Source organism: Dermacentor albipictus, chromosome 3, assembly GCF_038994185.2.
Source record: "Dermacentor albipictus isolate Rhodes 1998 colony chromosome 3, USDA_Dalb.pri_finalv2, whole genome shotgun sequence".
Classification (NCBI taxonomy): Eukaryota; Metazoa; Arthropoda; class Arachnida; order Ixodida; family Ixodidae; genus Dermacentor; species Dermacentor albipictus.
In genome coordinates, this window is record NC_091823.1 from 152335093 (window position 1) to 152353183 (window position 18091).

Here is an 18091-nt window from a genome sequence, read left to right on the forward strand (position 1 = left end):
TTTTATTGGACCCAAGCGCTGCGCAGAAACAATATAGGCCAGAGTAAGCTCCGAAATTTGTAGAAAAGCTGTACGATGGAACGAAACGCAGCACAACACATGGTCAATCGCCCATTGATGTTACCGTTGCCGCAAAGCATGGGGATGTGCAATTCCCGTCATACGAATGGGCGCAGGCACGACGACACATTAGTCGGAAACATTGCAGGGCTGCTAATAGAAAAACACAGACTTCATGAACTGTAACACACATCGTGATACATACGTAAGGCGTACAGGTGCCACGGAGATCGAGCTACTAAGCGAACGATGAAAGCGTTCACCTCGAACTGACAAACGTTCATGCTGGAACACATGAGCATATCACCCGACCACCACATCCAGTGAAAACGCGCAGACTGAACGCCGGGCGCACCAACCTTAAGGCATTCCGAGCCTACAGATAAGGGCAAAGAGATCCAGTAAAACTGCGGCGTTAGGTCATGTGACCGACTAGGCGCAAATTAGCACAAAGCGTGCAATTAAGAGAGAAGGGCCTTTTGACTGACTAAAGGCCGTTACTGCTCCGTTCTACAGCAGTAGTTGCATCCGTTGCAGAAGTAGCAGTGCTCGGTTTTCGCGACATCTTCGGAGAGAGCGGGAGCGTGGGACACGATTGCTTCGCTTACGCTTGCGGTAGTTCGCAATGCGTGGTAATGCGCAGTAGTTCCGGTGGTCTACCTACCAATTTGTGACGTTTCCTCCCGATATGCTGGCTCAGTTGCGGTCGTTCATAGCTGCTTCTCCATTTATCCTCTGCACTGGAAGTTTGATCCTGAGTGCAGCAGCTTCAGAAATACACTTAACATTCGGCGATATGATGACGTACTACGTGTTGGATTGTGTGTCTTGGTCCCACATATGTCCGGTATGGAAATCCTGTTGAAAACATCCTTCGGACATCCCTAGGTCTAAAGTTCTGGAATTTGTTTAGATTACAGAAGTTCAAACGTTTGTATGTCCGAAGGATGTTTTAAACAGGACATCCAAAAATTAATGTGCGCATGTTATGCACTGGACGTCTAAACCAGGATTTGGACGTTTGGATCTAATTGCGAGTTCCAGAGTGTAGTCATCGTTCAATGAGCTGCGCTCTAATGACCGGCAGAAAAGCCCGATGACAAGTTTGCTGACTTCAGTGTATAGAAAATCCGCGGCCGCCCCACACGAAGGAAGGTGAGCAGAATCGCTCTGCGGCATTCCGCTGGAAGCTCGGAAGCTCCGGATGCCACCATATACATCTCTAAAGCCTGCTTCCACTGGGCCCGTGGGACACGATGTCCAGTTGAAGGCAGGAAAGGTAGAGGTGGTTCTAATCCCGGAGCGTACATTGTAGTGATCTAGCAGGCGAAATCACCAGGAAATTTGCCGTTCTATTAGTTTAATTCTCGCCACCACTCTGTTGTATTTAGAATATAGAAAATTGATGCAATCGATGCATGTACCTCATCTTTCTTTGTTGTCACCACATGACCCCCTCCTTCCTCTTCCGTGAACGAGAAAGTGAAGGCATTATTTTATCAAATAATTATGTATTCTGTTCCTTTCAACACAGATCCACAAAATGTATGTTAATACTAGGAGATAAACTTGGTTGACTTGGTGGCGATCCATGTTTCAAAAATTAACGGCGCAGCACAGTTTATGTTGCAAGAAGTTACAAAATATAGTCATTATATGTACGTACACCTTCCGTTGTGTATAGGTTGCCCTTGTCCTGCGGGAAGGTTTATGTGAGCCAGAGCAGCCGCTGCCGGAACATTAGATAAAATGAGCACAAGTCATCATTAAAAGGTACGGGAGCTGTGCACTTGTCTTTGCATTCAACAGATTGCGGATGACGACCATTAGCGGAATAAAACCGTTTGTTTGTTCTGGCATAAAGACCAACCCACATGGAAGATGATGGGAGCTTTTCATATTGATAGGAAAGGGGAAAGGTGGGTCGGTAGACCATTTGTCACTGTTACTAAAAAATAGGTGAGATATCTGGAATAAAGTGTTTCACGATTGATTGTTGTTAAGTTTGATAGGGACGTTTGTTACTGCATTTTTGGTTTTTATTATTTTAACGCACTGATTTTATCCGCTTATTGACGCACTGATGTTTTCGCTCCATAACTCACCAGGATAGCTCCTCATTTGCAGGTACAGTAGCTCTGTTGTTGACATGTGGTTCTGTGTTGGCGGGTGTGTATAAATGTGATTTTCGTCAAAATGAACGTTAGTTGTGAGTCAGCGCCAGTGTCGTGTTCTTTCTTTTCTTCGTACTTGTCTGTTTCGCGCTGTTAATTTCCAAATATGCATGTGTTTACAGTAACTACAGTAACGCTGCTTGTGAGTATAGTCCATCGATTTTCTCAGACGCTTTACACCTCAGCTAATATATCTGCTGTTTTTAGATATTTTATATTCCTTTGATAAAGTGCCGCTTGAAGAGTTAGTATACAAACCCGAAAGTATTGTGTTTTTGCCAGATATGATTGAGCGGAATAAATTATACACAGCGATCAGTCTTTTGAGGCCGGAGGTTGTCCTCCATTCTGAGTGCTACTTCAGGTATAACGCAAGGTTGTGTCTTCGGCTTATTATTGTTTTTAATTGTGTTAACAATTTAGTTCACGTCATACCTAAATATTTTTATTGTAATATCTGCCGGCGACTGTGTTGTTCTAAAAAAAATGTGTTCATTGTATGAGCGTCTTTTACTTCAGGAAGCATCGATGCTAAATTATGAATGGTGTGAGCAAAAGGATAATTCAACATGGAGTACCGAACCCGGACACGGGGTTGGTGTAATTGGTGTATGATACGCAATACATCAGAACACCAGAAAAACGTCACGGGCAGGACAGCGAACTGCTGCCTAAGCACCTGTGCTGTACCGTGTGCTATGCGTGGCTTTCTTGCAATCTCCAAATTTATTGCGTGCCATACTCAAACAGATCCGGACAGAGGGGCGTAGAGACTGCTTTGTTGACGCGGCCGCATATCGGAAGGGGTGCTCCTTTTCTGCAGTAGTGGTGGATTCCAAACAGCGGCTCACGAACTGTGCATCTGTACGAACCGGAGATCCGGCGATAGCCGAGCAGGTGGCCATTGCCTTGGCGATGCTTGATGACACCAGCGACGTCATCTACAGTGACTCACGGTCGGCCATTAGGGCATTTCAGTGTGGTGTGATCTCAGAACAGGCTTTTGGGCTGCTTCGTAAGGCAGGTCCGGATAGAATCAAGTATAACTTGCATACTTTGTTCCCAGCCCACGTTGGGCACATGTCGGCTGTCCCCACGAACCTCATTGAGACGGCCCACGCTGCCGCGCGCGCACCGACTGACCGTGCTGGCGCTGTAACGGCCGAAGAGAGAGTTATGCATGGTAGGGACACGCCTGCCACTTATAATGAACTTCTTAAACACTTCTAACTCTCGCGGCGACAGTACCCTCCTCCTCACCCCAAGCTCACTAGGTCTCAGGCACTGACACTCTGACTGCTGCAGACAGAAACCTATCCCAACCTGTTCACGTTACATGCGATATATCCGGAGATTTATACTGATGACGCGTGGCCTGCTTGCGGGGATAGATCAACACTTTCGCACATGCTCTGGGGATGTATCTCTATAGCAAGCCCTGACCTCAGCTCAGCTAGGTGGGAGGCGGCCCTCCGCAACCCACTCCTGGCTGAGCAACGTTGGGCTGTCCAGCAGGCCCACGATGCGGCTGGCAGGCTAGGCCTGTCGGTCCCGACATGGGAGCGGCCCGCGACGTGGTAATACGTGTTCTGCAGGACTGTAAAGTAAACGTTACTGAATCAATCAATCAATCAATCAAACAAGTTTAATTTGCCAGAAATGGTTTTCACGAAACGACCAACGTGCAAAACGCCTACGTTTCCACAGGTACCTGTTAGTGGCTCAAAGCTCTACGTCGGCGGCTTCGAAACAGTCGACATTTTATGAAAGTGGTCCGTTGTACAAGCGGCAGCATAAGACTCGACATATCGCCCTATGTTCCACCACTAGAACCCTCCGCACAGTCGATCATTATTTCTCAAGCGTAAAAAATGACGGGTCTTGATTGGCATCTCGAAGTGATGCCAGTTTGTGTAAACGGAGGTCTCATGGAACCAGTCGACGCCATGCAGAGGTGCTTTATCATGTTGATTTATCTGCCCATGGCAGGCATGCCTTTTTTTTATTTTCCGACTGCCGCTACGATGTATTTTTGCTGTTTCAGCAAAGGTAGTCGAGAGAGGATAAATATTTATAATTACCTTCCTTTAGCCAAACCTACAGATACCTATATGATCACCTTAAAATGAATAGCCAACCTTAAAATTCAGTTTCAAGGGAATTGACAAAACATTATTTGACGATGTTAGGGAGACTGAATAACAACTAAAATCTTAAATGATTACATCGGCTTTTGAACAAATTTACTGTGGTTGACACCTCCGCTCTCAATTAAAACTGTTCTGTCGTTTTTTTTCTTGTTTGTGTCTGAAGTAAGGGGGCCTAACACGTGCAGGGAGGGATTTTTTGTGCATGATAGTATGCAGAGTAATGTTGTAGCATTGTCGTGGCCACGTCAGCGCTTTCACTGCGCATGTCGATGCATCTTATGTTGTTAGTAAGCAACCGGCTGAATTTTATCATCATCATCATCATCAGCCTGGTTACGCCCACTGCAGGGCAAAGGCCTCTCCCATACTTCTCCAACAACCCCGGTCATGTACTAATTGTGGCCATGCTGTCCCTGCAAACTTCTTAATCTCATCCGCCCACCTAACTTTCTGCCGCCCCCTGCTACGCTTCCCTTCGCTTGGGATCCAGACCGTGACCCTTAATGACCATCGGTTATCCTCCCTCCTCATTACATGTCCTGCCCATGCCCATTTCTTTTTCTTGATTTCAACTAAGATGTCATTAACTCGCGTTGGTTCCCTCACCCACTCTGCTATTTTCTTGTCCCTTAACGTTACACCTATCATTCTTCTTTCCATAGCTCGTTGCGTCGTCCTCAATTCGAGTAGAACCCTTTTCGTAAGCCTCCAGGTTTCTGCCCCGTAGGTGAGTACTGGTAAGACGCAGCTATTAAACCCTCCTCTTGAGGGATAATGGCAACCTGCTGTTCATGATCTGAGAATGCCTGCCAAACGCACCCCAGCCCATTTTTATTCTTCTGATTATTTCTGTCTCATGATCCGGATCTGCCGTCACTACCTGCCCTAAGTAGATGTATTCCCTTACTACTTCCATTGCCTCGCTGCCTATTGTAAACTGCTGTTCTCTTCCGAGACTGTTAAACATTACTTTAGTTTTCTGCAGATTAATTTTTAAACCCACTCTTCTGCTTTGCCTCTCCAGGTCAGTGAGCATGCATAGCAATTCGTCCCCTGAGTTACTAAGCAAGGCAATATCATCAGCGAATCGTAAGTTACTAAGGTATTCTCCATTAACTTTTATCCCCAATTCTTCCCAATCCAGGTCTCTGAATACCTCCTGTAAACACGCTGTGAATAGCATTGGACAGATCGTATCTCCCTGTCTGACGCCTTTCTTTATTGGGATTTTGTTGCTTTCTTTATGGAGGCCTATGGTGGCTGTAGAGCCGCTATAGACATCTTTCAGTATTTTTACATACGGCTCGTCTACACACTGATTCCGTAATGCCTCCATGACTGCTGAGGTTTCGACAGAATCAAACGCTTTCTCGTAATCAATGAAAGCTATATATAAGGGTTGGTTATATTCCACACATTTCTCTATCACCTGATTGATAGTGTGAATATGATCTATTGTTGAGTAGCCTTTACGGAATCCTGCCTGGTCCTTTGCTTGACAGAAGTCTAAGATGTTCCTGATTTTATTTGCGATTACCTTAGTGAATAGTTTGTAGGCAACGGACAGTAAGCTGATCGGTCTATAATTTTTCAAGTCTTTGGCGTCCCCTTTCTTATGGATTAGGATTATGTTAACGTTCTTCCAAGATTCCGGTACGCTCGAGGTCATGAGACTTTGCGTATACAGGGTGCCAGTTTCTCTAGAACAATCTGCCCACCATCCTTCAACAAATCTGATGTTACCTGATCCTCCCCAGCTGCCTTCCCCCTTTGCATATCTCCTAAGGCTTTCTTTACTTCTTCCAGCGTTACCTTTGGTATTTCGAATTTCTCTAGACTATTTTATCTTCCATTATCGTCGTGGGCGCCACTGGTACTGTATAAATCTCTATAGAACTCCTCAGCCACTTGAACTATCTCATCCATATTAGTTATGATATTGCCGCCTTTGTCTCTTAACGCATACATCTGATTCTTGCCAATTCCTAGTTTCTTCTTCACTGTTTTTAGGCTTCCTCCGTTCCTGAGAGCATGTTCAATTCTATCCATATTATACTTCCTGATGTCAGCTGTCTTACGCTTGTTGATTAACTTCGAAAGTTCTGCCAGTTCTATTCTAGCTGTAGGGTTAGAGGCTTTCATACATTGGCGTTTCTTGATCAGATCTTTCGTCTCCTGCGATAGTTTACTGGTACCCTGCCTAACGGAGTTGCCACCGACTTCAATTGCACACTCCTTAATGATGCCCACAAGATTGTCGTTCATTGCTTCAACACTAAGCTCCTCTTCCTGAGTTAAAGCCGAGTACCTGTTCTGTAGCTTGAGCTGGAATTCCTGTAATTTCCCTCTTACCGCTAGCTCATTGATCGGCTTCTTATGTACCAGTTTCTTCCGTTCCCTTCTCAGGTCTAGGCTAATTCGAGTTCTTACCATCCTGTGGTCACTGCAACGCACATTGCCGAGCACGTCCACATCTTGTATGATGCCAGGGTTAGCGCAGAGTATGAAATCTATTTCATTTCTAGTCTCCCCGTTCGGGCTCCTCCACGTCCACTTTCGGCTATCCCGCTTGCGGAAGAAGGTATTCATTATCGTCATATTATTCTGTTCCGCAAACTCTACTAATAACTCTCCCCTGCTATTCCTAGTGCCTATGCCATATTCCCCCACTGCTTTGTCTCCAGCCTGCTTCTTGCCTACCTTGGCATTAAAGTCGCCCATTAGTATAGTGCATTTGGTTTTCACTCTACCCATCGCCGATTCCACGTCTTCATAGAAGCTTTCGACTTCCTGGTCATCATGACTGGATGTAGGGGCGTAGACCTGTACAATCTTCATTTTGTACCTCTTATTAAGTTTCACAAGAAGACCTGCCCCCCTCTCGTTAATGCTATAGAATTCCTGTATGTTACCAGCTATATTCTTATTAATCAGGAATCCGACTCCAAGTTCTCTTCTCTCCGCTAAGCCCCGGTAGCACAGGACGTGCCCGCTTTTTAGCACTGTATATGCTTCTTTTGGCCTCCTAACTTCACTGAGCCCTATTATATCCCATTTACTGCCGTCTAATTCCTCCAATAGCACTGCTAGACTCGCTTCACTAGATAACGTTCTAGCGTTCTAGCATTGAATTTTATGTGCGCACGTTTCTTGTTCACCACCGCTATACGGCGCGCACCGGGTGAATTCTCCGCATTATTTGGTACATGCGCTTATGACAAAGTCTGCAATTATGTTCTCAACGTATAAATTACGAATTGGCCAAAAACTATTGTAGTAAAGTGAACGTAGATGCAAAAATTGACATTTCTATGTTTCACATATTTGATTAGCTGCCTCTCAAGGAGCGGAAAAACGTTAAATTGCATGTAAAAAAGATAACCTTGCCGACAAACTGCGACATGTGAAATCTTTTGCGAGTGTATATGTCTAATAAAAATTGAGAAGTATGATCCCTGTCGAGTTCACAATACATTAGCGTTATACAAACATAATCTCCGGACACATTTTGGTGAGTTGAGTCCATTGTCTGTATTTTTGTGAAGAATAACATTGAAATAGCAACTCACAGCGGACCCGCGTCGCGAGTGTAGCCGAAGACGCGAACGGTTAGGCCCTCGTATGCATCGAAGTTTCCTGGAAACCCGATGGCGAAGTCGCGTCCAAGCTAGAAGAACATAGTACAAGCATATGATTTAGCGTACTTAGCATGCGAAACACACAAAAATACTATTTTTGCCAGTAACAGCATTATCGCATCAGACATGATGTCTGATGAAATAGCAATATACAAAAGTACACGAACAGGACAATGTGCAGAATTGTAAGTAGGCTTCTTAGCACTGAATAAATTGCTGCGATGGCGATGAAAAGCAAACAACGGTGCGTAAAGTTCACAATACACATTCAATTGCTATTAAACTCACAACTATCTTTTATGAAACTATATAGCCGATGGAAGAAGTTTACAAGAAAGTCATGCGGAGCGAGCAGCAAGTCATTGCGAGTATGCAAATGAACTTTCAAAGAATTGCATTTAGTGGAACATGAAGGCAATATCAATGCCTATAAGTAACGGGTCTTCGAAACGACCTAAGCCGGTCCACAACTGTCGAAGTCATTGCCGGTTCTCAATACTCGCTGATGATTTTTACCCACGCGTCTATTTGCGTTCTGTATTATATCTAAAATATCTGGCCTCTTGAACAGGTGACGTAGGCAGGGTAAGCCCTATTGAGCCCATTGATTCTGGCTGATCGTTAAGAACTTTGTCAAATGAGATGCGCGCTGTCATCTTGTGCTCAATTTGTCAATGTCGAATGTAATCTCTGCCTTCTCACTTAAAAAAGTGCACTCATTCACGCAAAAAAAAAATAAACGGAGAAGCGCCTCGCGACAGAAAAAAATGTGACAGTACCTATCTCTCAATGAATGTCGACGTTAATACAATAAGCATCAATGCACTGTAGGACACATATAGATGTGTGAGGCATGTATGTAGCGCAGCTCCTTTATCGCATTTCCCTCTGAACATGCAGCGCCACCTGGCGGTGACACCATGCAGTTGTTGCATAGAGCGTGTATCACTTTGTATTCAGGCAATGTTGTCTGAATACGCACAACGTGGGTTTGATTCCACCCAGAATCAGGGATACTTCTTTGTTATTCCAGGAGAACCTCCTAGGCACATGCTCCGATATTAACAAAGCGGCTACCAATAAATGCCTGCAGCTCTGTTTGGTCCAGGTACCGCAGTAGAGAATAAGCACATTGTTGACCTTCATCGATCGGGCTGCGTCATAAGCCACGTTAAACTTGGGTTTAGCTTCATTGAGCATCTTTTGCCTAATATCTTTATTAGGGTTTAGCAACATTGAGCATCTTTTGCCTAATATCTTTATTACCACGACACAGTCCAGCAGAGGAACAGATATTCCGCACTGCCCCAGATACACAAGTTGGTGACAAAGAGGTTCGTGGAAGAGTAGATCGCTAGTGACACCAGGTTGTTAAATAAATTAAATTATGGAGTTTTACATGCCAGAACTACGACTTGATTAGGACACGAGCACATCATAATTGGATTTCTCCACTTTTTTTCCGCACGCACGAGGTGCAGTGGTCGCGAGAGAGAAATGTCGGGACTTTCGTTCCTTGAGATTTTTCTTCGACTAGGTACTACGGAGAAGAAAGTTGTTAGCTGAGTTCGTCCCTAGCCGAGCTGGCAACGCAATCGACAGAATGCGTGGCGTGTCCAAGGTGAGTTTGTTGCCATTTTGTTGTGACGGTAGCCGCCGCCAAAAAAAGAAAGCCGACGAACTCACATCGCCACGGCAGTCGAATTCATAAACTGTTTCCGTTCCCGCGAATCTCCTGAAGTGTGCGGTATGCCGACCTTGCTAAACGACACTAATCAACAATGCATCAGCACAATGTAATGCTTTGCCACTAAAGTCATCCGAGAAGACACCTCACTGCCAGACGTATCCCCATGCGACTATAAAAATTTAATATGCTACCGTCGCAACAAAATAGCAACAAACTTACCTTGCACACGGCTTCTTCACCTTGCCGACCACACATTCTGTCTCGGGCGTGTTGCCAGCTTGGCTAGGGACGAACGGAGCTAACAACTTGCTTCCCCGTAGTACCTAGGCAAAGAGAAATCTCAAGGACTAAAAGTCCCCATATTTCTCTCTCGCAACCAGTGCTCCTCGCGCATGCGCAGAAAGAGCGGAGAAATCCATTTATGTGTGCTCGTAATTATGACGAAATCTGTAGTGGGAGTCTCCGGAAATTTGGACCACTTCGGGTTCTTTAACGTGCACCTAACTCTAAGTACAAGGGTGTTTTCGCACTTCGATCCCATCGAAATGGGGCCGCCATTGCCGGGATTCAATCCCACGACCTCGTGCTTATCATCCCAACACCACACCACCAAGCAACTACGGCGGGTGACACCAGCTGGTTTGCTTATTCACTACGCACCGGGTTTACTGAGCACAGCAGCCTAACACTCTAACGGTACGACCAAGCACGACGCAGGGACGCGAGTTGATGGGAAAATGGCTAGAGCATCAGCCCGACGGAAATATCGGCAGGAAGGTAGTACTTAAAAATCTGTAAAGTTGCCTCAAAATGCTTATCGTTTTAAAAAGTGGCAGCTTCGCCCTGAAGATGATAGATTGATTGACAAAGCAAAGTAGTAGACAGCTATATGTAAAAAGGATACTAGTTTTATGGGAAGTATGAATGTGTAAACCTTCGCTTACTATCTAAATTAACAAGCATGGTGTCACGTACGCACATGCAAGTACTGAAACGCCTCACTCACTCACCGCAGAAACTGTGCTCTCAAAACTACAGTGGAAGGAAGTGCGGAAGCAGCAGCGAGCGCATTCCCCTCTGTGCTCCCTTATGAAAATGGATTTAGAGTTCCTTTAGAACTCCTAATGAGTTCCTATGGAGTCAAAAGGGACTCTATAGGAACTCGCGATCTATAGAGTCGTCCGCATAGAATCTCTATAAGAAGTCTATAGAAACCTTTCTATAGAAACAAGTCATTTCACACACAATAGATGTTCTATAGAGGGTGTATTGACGTCCTATGTACTGAATTCTATAAAGTAATTTTTATAGAATGTCTTTAAAACTTCTAACGCGACCTGTCTATAGAATGGCTCTCCATTCGTTCTCTATAAATGTTCTATAGAGATTGTATTGATATCATATGTACTAAATTCTATAAAATAATGTCTATAGAAAGTTTTTAACACTTCTAATGCGGCTTGTCTATAGACTGACTCTCCATTCACGCTCTATAAGCAGTCTATAGAGGGTTTATTGTCATCATATGTACAATATTCTATAAAATAATGTCTATAGAAAGTTTTTAACACTTCTAATGTGACTTGTCTATAGACTGACTCTCCATTCACCCTCCATAAATGTTCTATAGAGGTCGTATTGACATTTTATGTACCAAATTCTATAGAAAAAAATTTATAGAACGTTTTCGGAAACGTTCTATAGAGGTCGTATTAACATCTTATGTGCCAAATCCTACAGGAAAATGTTAATAGAACCTTTTCAGAACTTCTAATGCAGCCTGTCTATAGAATGGCTCTACATCCTCCATAAAAGTTCTATAGAGGTCGTGTTGACATCTTATGTACCAAATTCTATAGAAAAATTTATAGAACGTTTTCAGAACTTCTAATGCGGCCTGTCTCTAGACTGGCTCTCCATTCCTGTTCTAAAAGTGTGCCATCATATGGCATACGTACTGAGTTCTGTAAAGGAACGTTTATAGGAAATTAAACAAGCTAAAGTGTGGCCTGTCTAAGAACGGCTCTATATTTTCACTCTATAAACAGTACCCAGTATCCAGTGCATCGCCGGATTATGGGTCCAGTGCCGCGCGCTGGATGCATAGGGCGCTGGGCAAGCGCGGCGTACTGGGAGGCGTTGTGTACTGGTGCGAAAAACAGCTCTAGCGCGTTAAATACGTGGTGCCTGGACACCGTATGTATTTTTTTTAATACAGAAAGCAACAGATAGCGTTTTAGTACAATATAAATCGAAAAAATGAACATGTAAAAACAGAAGTGCTCTGACCAGGATTCGATCGTCGTACCTGCAGATCCCCAGCCCGGCTCATTACCGCTACGCCGCGTCAGCATAGGGACATGGGCGGATAATTTAGCTTATCAAAATCGAGAAGCAGTTTTAGTTTCACAGAGAGAAGTCTTGCACAGACGTGGTAGATGCGCTATCGGCCAGCAAATAAACTCACGCCTGTACCTCAAAGAAAAATTTGCTCTCCATATTCAATAGTGTGCTCGGAAGTGCCATAACATCGACTGCGATTGGTATTTTAGCTTCGAAAAAAAGTCCTAAATGAACCACCGACCCGGGACGCTGCATGAATGGGCTGTTACTGCCGATTTCGATAGCCGTTTCTTGTTCTTCACGCGAGGGGTATGCAATGTTTTCTTAGTTCAGTGATGCCTTTCAGTCTACACGTCTGTCTAGCCATATATATTCGTCAGAGAAACGCAGGCTAGTGCTGGGAGCCTTCGGCGACAGCACATATACCTGCGTTTATGATGCGTCACATCGGCGCTCCTCACTTCTTGTGCTGGCACTGTAGACATGAAAAAATTGTTTATTTAAAAGCACCGATGCGAAATCTGAAATATAAAGTAATTTATCCTTTTTAGACTTCTTGATTCTTGAGGTTAGACGCGCCGATAGCGTGCAGACGGACTCGGCGGATACGCTATGCCTAAGCTTCGATGGGGACTGATCTCGGCGCGGGTAGCTGGCGAAAGCTAAAATGTGTGTATTTGAGCCTCAGAACTCTTTTTAGTACAATAGGGAAAGTGGAAGCGCACGAATCGCCTCAGCCTTGTTATCGGTGCGATAATATCAAGCAGCGGTAGGCATCGAACTCGGGGTCCGTTCGAGCGCGTCTGAACGACTTCTGGATTTCATGTCCACTCCACAACACTGCGACAATGGCGATAACTCCCAGCCATACGTTACGTGCGAACTAGTAAAAAAGCGGCGTCCTCCGTCTATGCGTGGTTTCGTTAAAGAATTTAGCTGTCCGCCCTGTCACAAGGCAAAATGCAAAAAACGAAAGTGATTTTCAGTGTCACATGTGCTTTTACATCTGGAAAAATAGAGAACCTCATACTACCACCAAGAAGAGTAGGAGAAAAGGTTCGACTCAACTTGACGCAAGACCCCTGAAGTCAAGGGCAAGTCAAGCAACAAGCCTCAAGATGCAAGGCTCGAGGCAAGCAAGCCTCAAGAATTCATTGTATTCAAGATGAAGAAACATATACGTAAATAATTGATCTATGAATCCCGCACCAACCCGCTCCCTTGCTGTGGTTTCGCCGACGGTGATGAACATTACTTCTTTCTATCTTCTACTCTCTTCTTTTCCTCTTTCTTTCTTTTCTTATTTCTCTAAAAAAAACATTTTGGATATCTTCCCTCATTTTTTATATTAAATTCGGCTTTCTCTTCACACCTGCGATACACTAGTGGTGCAGGTCGAGGCATCTCTCCTTGTGCCTCTCTCACTTTCAGTGTCACATGTGCAGGAATAAACAAGGCAGCTCACGCACCGTTATTCCATGCTGCGACACGAAATAGTTCTATGACCCTAAGATATAGCGTTATTTAGGACAAGAGACTAGTATCAAGCCATGAAATTGTATAAAGCATTTAATATTCAGCAGCGCTCGTCCTTGCGTGCTGGAGCCAGCGCGGCACAAACACAACCAGCGCCGTTTCCAATGCGAGCGTCTCTTCCAGTGTGACCCAGCTCTTATCCAGCGTTCTCACTGGTCTCGAGTGAGTCCCAGCGAGCGCCAGCGTACCCAGTGCGATCCAGTGCTTTAAATTAAAGAAAGAAAAAGAAAAAAAGAAAAACGCGCTGGTTTCACACTGGAAGGCACTGGAAGACGCTGGTTCTTGCAATCGGCATTTCAGAGGTTTTTTACTATCAAGTAAGAGCATCGTTAAAAAGACACTCATTGACCAAGGCAAACATCACACTAATCGAAATTAGGAAAACCAAAGAAATATAACGGAAGCGCGCATTGTGGTTTATATCGCATATGCAGGTAAATCACAAAGATGTATACCAAGAAACACTAAGCAAAACTGCGCCTTAGCAAGCGCGTCATATCTATTTGCTGGCATGCAGTGACTGCAGCACTTGGGGCGGAAACAGATCGAACGCCGCCGCAAATTTCTGGCACATACCACTCAAATGCACGCTGCAGAAACGATTTTTTTTTTCAAGGAATCTTGAACAGTCACAGACCACACGAGCGCGATCCGCGCATGATAAGCGCATCGCCACGAAAGCAAGATAGGGAACACATAAGCGTAACCTGTACCTCACGGGTAAAATTAAACATCATCGTATATACGTTGCTGTGCGACGGACACAAGCGCACGGAAACATCACACACTGCACACGTGTACCTCCGAGGTTGTGTCGACAATTTCTGGGCTACATTTAAACGACAGCAGGAAGTTACTTCAATGAGAAACGAAGTGAGGGCACAGGCACTGCAGGTAACGGCTGCGCATAAAGTCAGTTAGGGTTTTATGGCCAGTGACCGAGGTTGAAATCGTTAAAATCACACCGCAGCGATAGCTTACACAGGGTAAATTGTCGAGATCTTGAAGGCCATGCTTTTTGCTGACTACATGTGGCATAAGCGATTCAAAAGCAAGAATACTGCATGTAATTTATTTCTGCCCTAAACTATAGCACACAATATGAGCATGTCAATGTTTCTTCTTGTCTAGCAACATGTGTATGTAGTTCGGCTCAAAGGCCGGCTCAAAACGGCACAAAACCTGCTGTAGTGGGTATTATTGTAGGAATCACGGAGGCCACAGCAGCCGCACTATTATACAGACGGCGCTGGCGGCGCCGGTATTTTCGTATTCAACGCGACAGGTAGAATACGAAGCTACGGCGTGTTGTTATTGCTCCGTCTTCAACGGTTGTCGTGCGAGCTGCGTCGATGTGTTTGTTTGACCGTGTGTTATTAGGTTTGCTGTAATGAAATGAGACGTAGTTCGCGAGCACGAAAGTGCCAGAAGATGGCTTGAGTCTCGCTGTAAGCACGCCGTATGCGTGGCGCTCCAGCTAAATGTGGACCAAAGATTTTCATGCCATGGAGTGCGTTCCCTTTGTCTCCGCTTGTGTTCGTGGAAAGTTTGGTGGACGGCGCAGAGAAGTAATGCGTATTATTAGCGCGCCTCAGCTCGTCCACTACCCAGTGGCTTGTTTGCTGCAAGTAACATCGCAGACGCATCACTGGAAACTTGGAGAGTGCCTTTCGACCTCGTCGTACTGTTGAAACGGTAAGCAATCGTGCTCGCCAACTACACGTGCGTTCATCCGTGTTGTGTGTGCTTCCCGTGTGTGTATAGAGTGCCTTGCGAACGTAGTAAGTGGAACACCCACGACAACAGTGAACCCTGTGCTGATACTTGCTACGCGCTGGTTTGCTACGAGCTTTAATTTCTTGAAAATTAATATGAAGGTCTGTATTTACTAAGCTGCATTTACTTCTGTAGTACATTGGCACAGACTGATATGGATACCTTGTTGACCTACAGAGGATGCCTTTTTTGTTTGTTGCATTAAATATGGGGGCTCACCCACATCTCTTACTATATATGTGGTATGCCTCATCGATTTCACTTGTCAGTTTTTACGGTGGATGAAAACAGATGAACGATTGTAATCCAACATGAAGCCCCGTTGTGGAAATGTACGGCCAAGTTGGATGACTATACTGGATCTCTTATACACATGAGAAGATACCGGCCAGTTTGCCGTATGTACGCTTGACCACATGTGAAAGGGATACAGTGCACTCACTGCCTGTGACACACGACAAATTTGGTGGTATCTTTCACCGAGCAAGCCTCCCTTGCCTGCTTGCCTTTCTCAATTCTCTTGCACACTGCTGTGCATATGGCACCCTGACAAGAAAGGCTTGCTTAGATACCACTAAATTTGTCTTGTCTGTCAGGGGTAGTGTAGTCTATTTTTTTTTATTCAAGTACCCTAAAGGCCCATGCGGGCATTACATAGGGGTGTTACAATGAATTAGTGATATATACAGTATACGCATTTAAACAGATAATGCATGCTACAATAAAAAGAACACAAGCGGAAAAACGGGAAAACAAACAAAAAGAAACCTAGTAAGAGCAATACAACTACACGTCCTAAACGCTGAAGATACATATAGATTTAAACTGGATGTTACACAAAATCAGCGTAGCTTGGTCAATTTATACAAGGAAAAATGCTTGATAAAAACGTTAACATACCATAACATATTGCATAAACAATGAAAATCACAAGTGGATCAAATTTTATGCAGTACAAGTGACCCTGCGCTAAACCAGAACAAAACCATTCGCGCAAACATCAAAATATGGTGAGGGAGAGAAAAAAAAAGAAAAAAAAAATACAAGGCGCGCAACAACACAGTGATGCCTACAACAAATGAGCACGAGAATACTATGTTAGTACGTTAAAATGCTGTTTTAGTTTTGCTAGAAAATCATCGTGACTTAGAGCTGACACGATTTCATGAGGTAGCATATTCCAATGATATATCGCGAGAAAGAGGGGCGAGTGTTTCAAGAAGTTAGAGCGCGCAAGAACGGGCTGCACTTTAAAGGAATGATCAAGGCGCGGGAAGATACGATGGGCGGGCCTGATGTGGCATGCGCTGAAAGACGACCCGCTGTGATATAGCTTGTGAAAATGGGAAAGAAGTCCTATCAGCCTTCGATTTTCTAGCGCGGGGAGATTTAGAGATATCTTTATGTTAGTGATGCTAGAATTTCGTGAGTAATTTTTCGTGATGAAGCGGGCTGCTCTGTTTTGTACCGACTCGAGCTTGTTTATGAGGTACGATTGATGCGGATTCCAAATAAAAGACGCGTACTCCATTTTCGAACGAACTAGTGTGGTATAGGCTAATAATTTAGTGGGCTTGTTTGCCGAGTAAAGGTTACGCCTAATGTAGCCAAGGGTTTTACAAGCACTGCTAGTAATCGCATCGATGTGATGATTCCATGAAACGTTTGAAGATAAATTGAAGATTCTTGTGATCATGTGTATATTTGGTCAAATGTACATGCAACAGATTGGCCGGTGCCTCAACACGTACCTAAGACAGCACCATAATTCACTCCCCGGATCAGTATGTTCGTCCCACTTGACCATGCACCGATGGGACTGGGGCTGCGCACCTGATTTAGACTGTTCATCTGTTTTGTTCAGCTGCGGCAACCAATTGGCCAACAACATAGCTGAGGAATGCCACATAACAAGACTGGGTCACAATCTGTTTACTGAATTGTCCGCAACCTTCGTAGTAACAAATTTGTTTGTTGCAACTAGTTTTAGGCACGTTATTTCTTGTTAAATTTTCTGCTTGACCTATAGAGCAGTTATGCAATCAGTTTTCAAAGTTACTTGATTAGTATAATTTTTGTTTTCTGTTTTTCACATGCCAGGTTGCAAGAAGGACCCTTTTTAATTAAAACTGAATTAACATTTCAATTGCAATTGGGCAGTCTTATCATTGCGTTTAGGATACATATCAGTGTACATACCCGTACTAGATTAGAAACTAATTGTTTCAATAACTCAAAAAGCACGAATATACTGTGTCCATTGTATCTGACAGTGACACCGCGACTGTGTTCCAAATACCACAAATTGGCAGTTATCCATCATAGTTTGCGAAAACAACTTAAAACATTATTGTTCCCCATACAATGCATACTTAGATGCCCAAGCTCCATGTGAGAAATTTATTATTCGCATATTAAGCATAGTACATACCAACTATGGCTAATAGCGGATGGAATATTAATTTTGTCTACCGCTCAGCAATAGAAAAAAAATTTTTCTATGCATAGTGTGACATCTGTATAGGACTCTTAGCTCATGGGTGTTCCTGCTTGCTTATGTTATAAATGGGAATGTGTTGTCATTGCAAGATGAGATTAATGTGTGACTAGGCTGTTGTCGTTCGGGGATGCTTTTTGTCATCAGCAATGATATTCTACTGCCAGGCACATTGGCCCAGTGCTGATGTCACCGAATCTAGGGAAAGTAAAAATATTCTCAAAAGT

At 44.2% G+C, this 18091-nt stretch overlaps 1 protein-coding gene across 4 annotated transcripts in view; it reads right to left on the minus strand.

Moving 5' to 3' along the window:
- The window catches only part of LOC139056987 (uncharacterized), a 246879-nt gene that overhangs the window by 153250 nt on the left and 75538 nt on the right, over positions 1-18091 (minus strand). For all 4 annotated transcript variants that reach the window (XM_070534770.1, XM_070534769.1, XM_070534772.1 and 1 more), the window contains exon 2: positions 7954-8051. In XM_070534770.1, coding sequence (XP_070390871.1) covers positions 7954-8051 — 98 coding nt within the window. The remainder of the gene's footprint in view (positions 1-7953; positions 8052-18091) is intronic.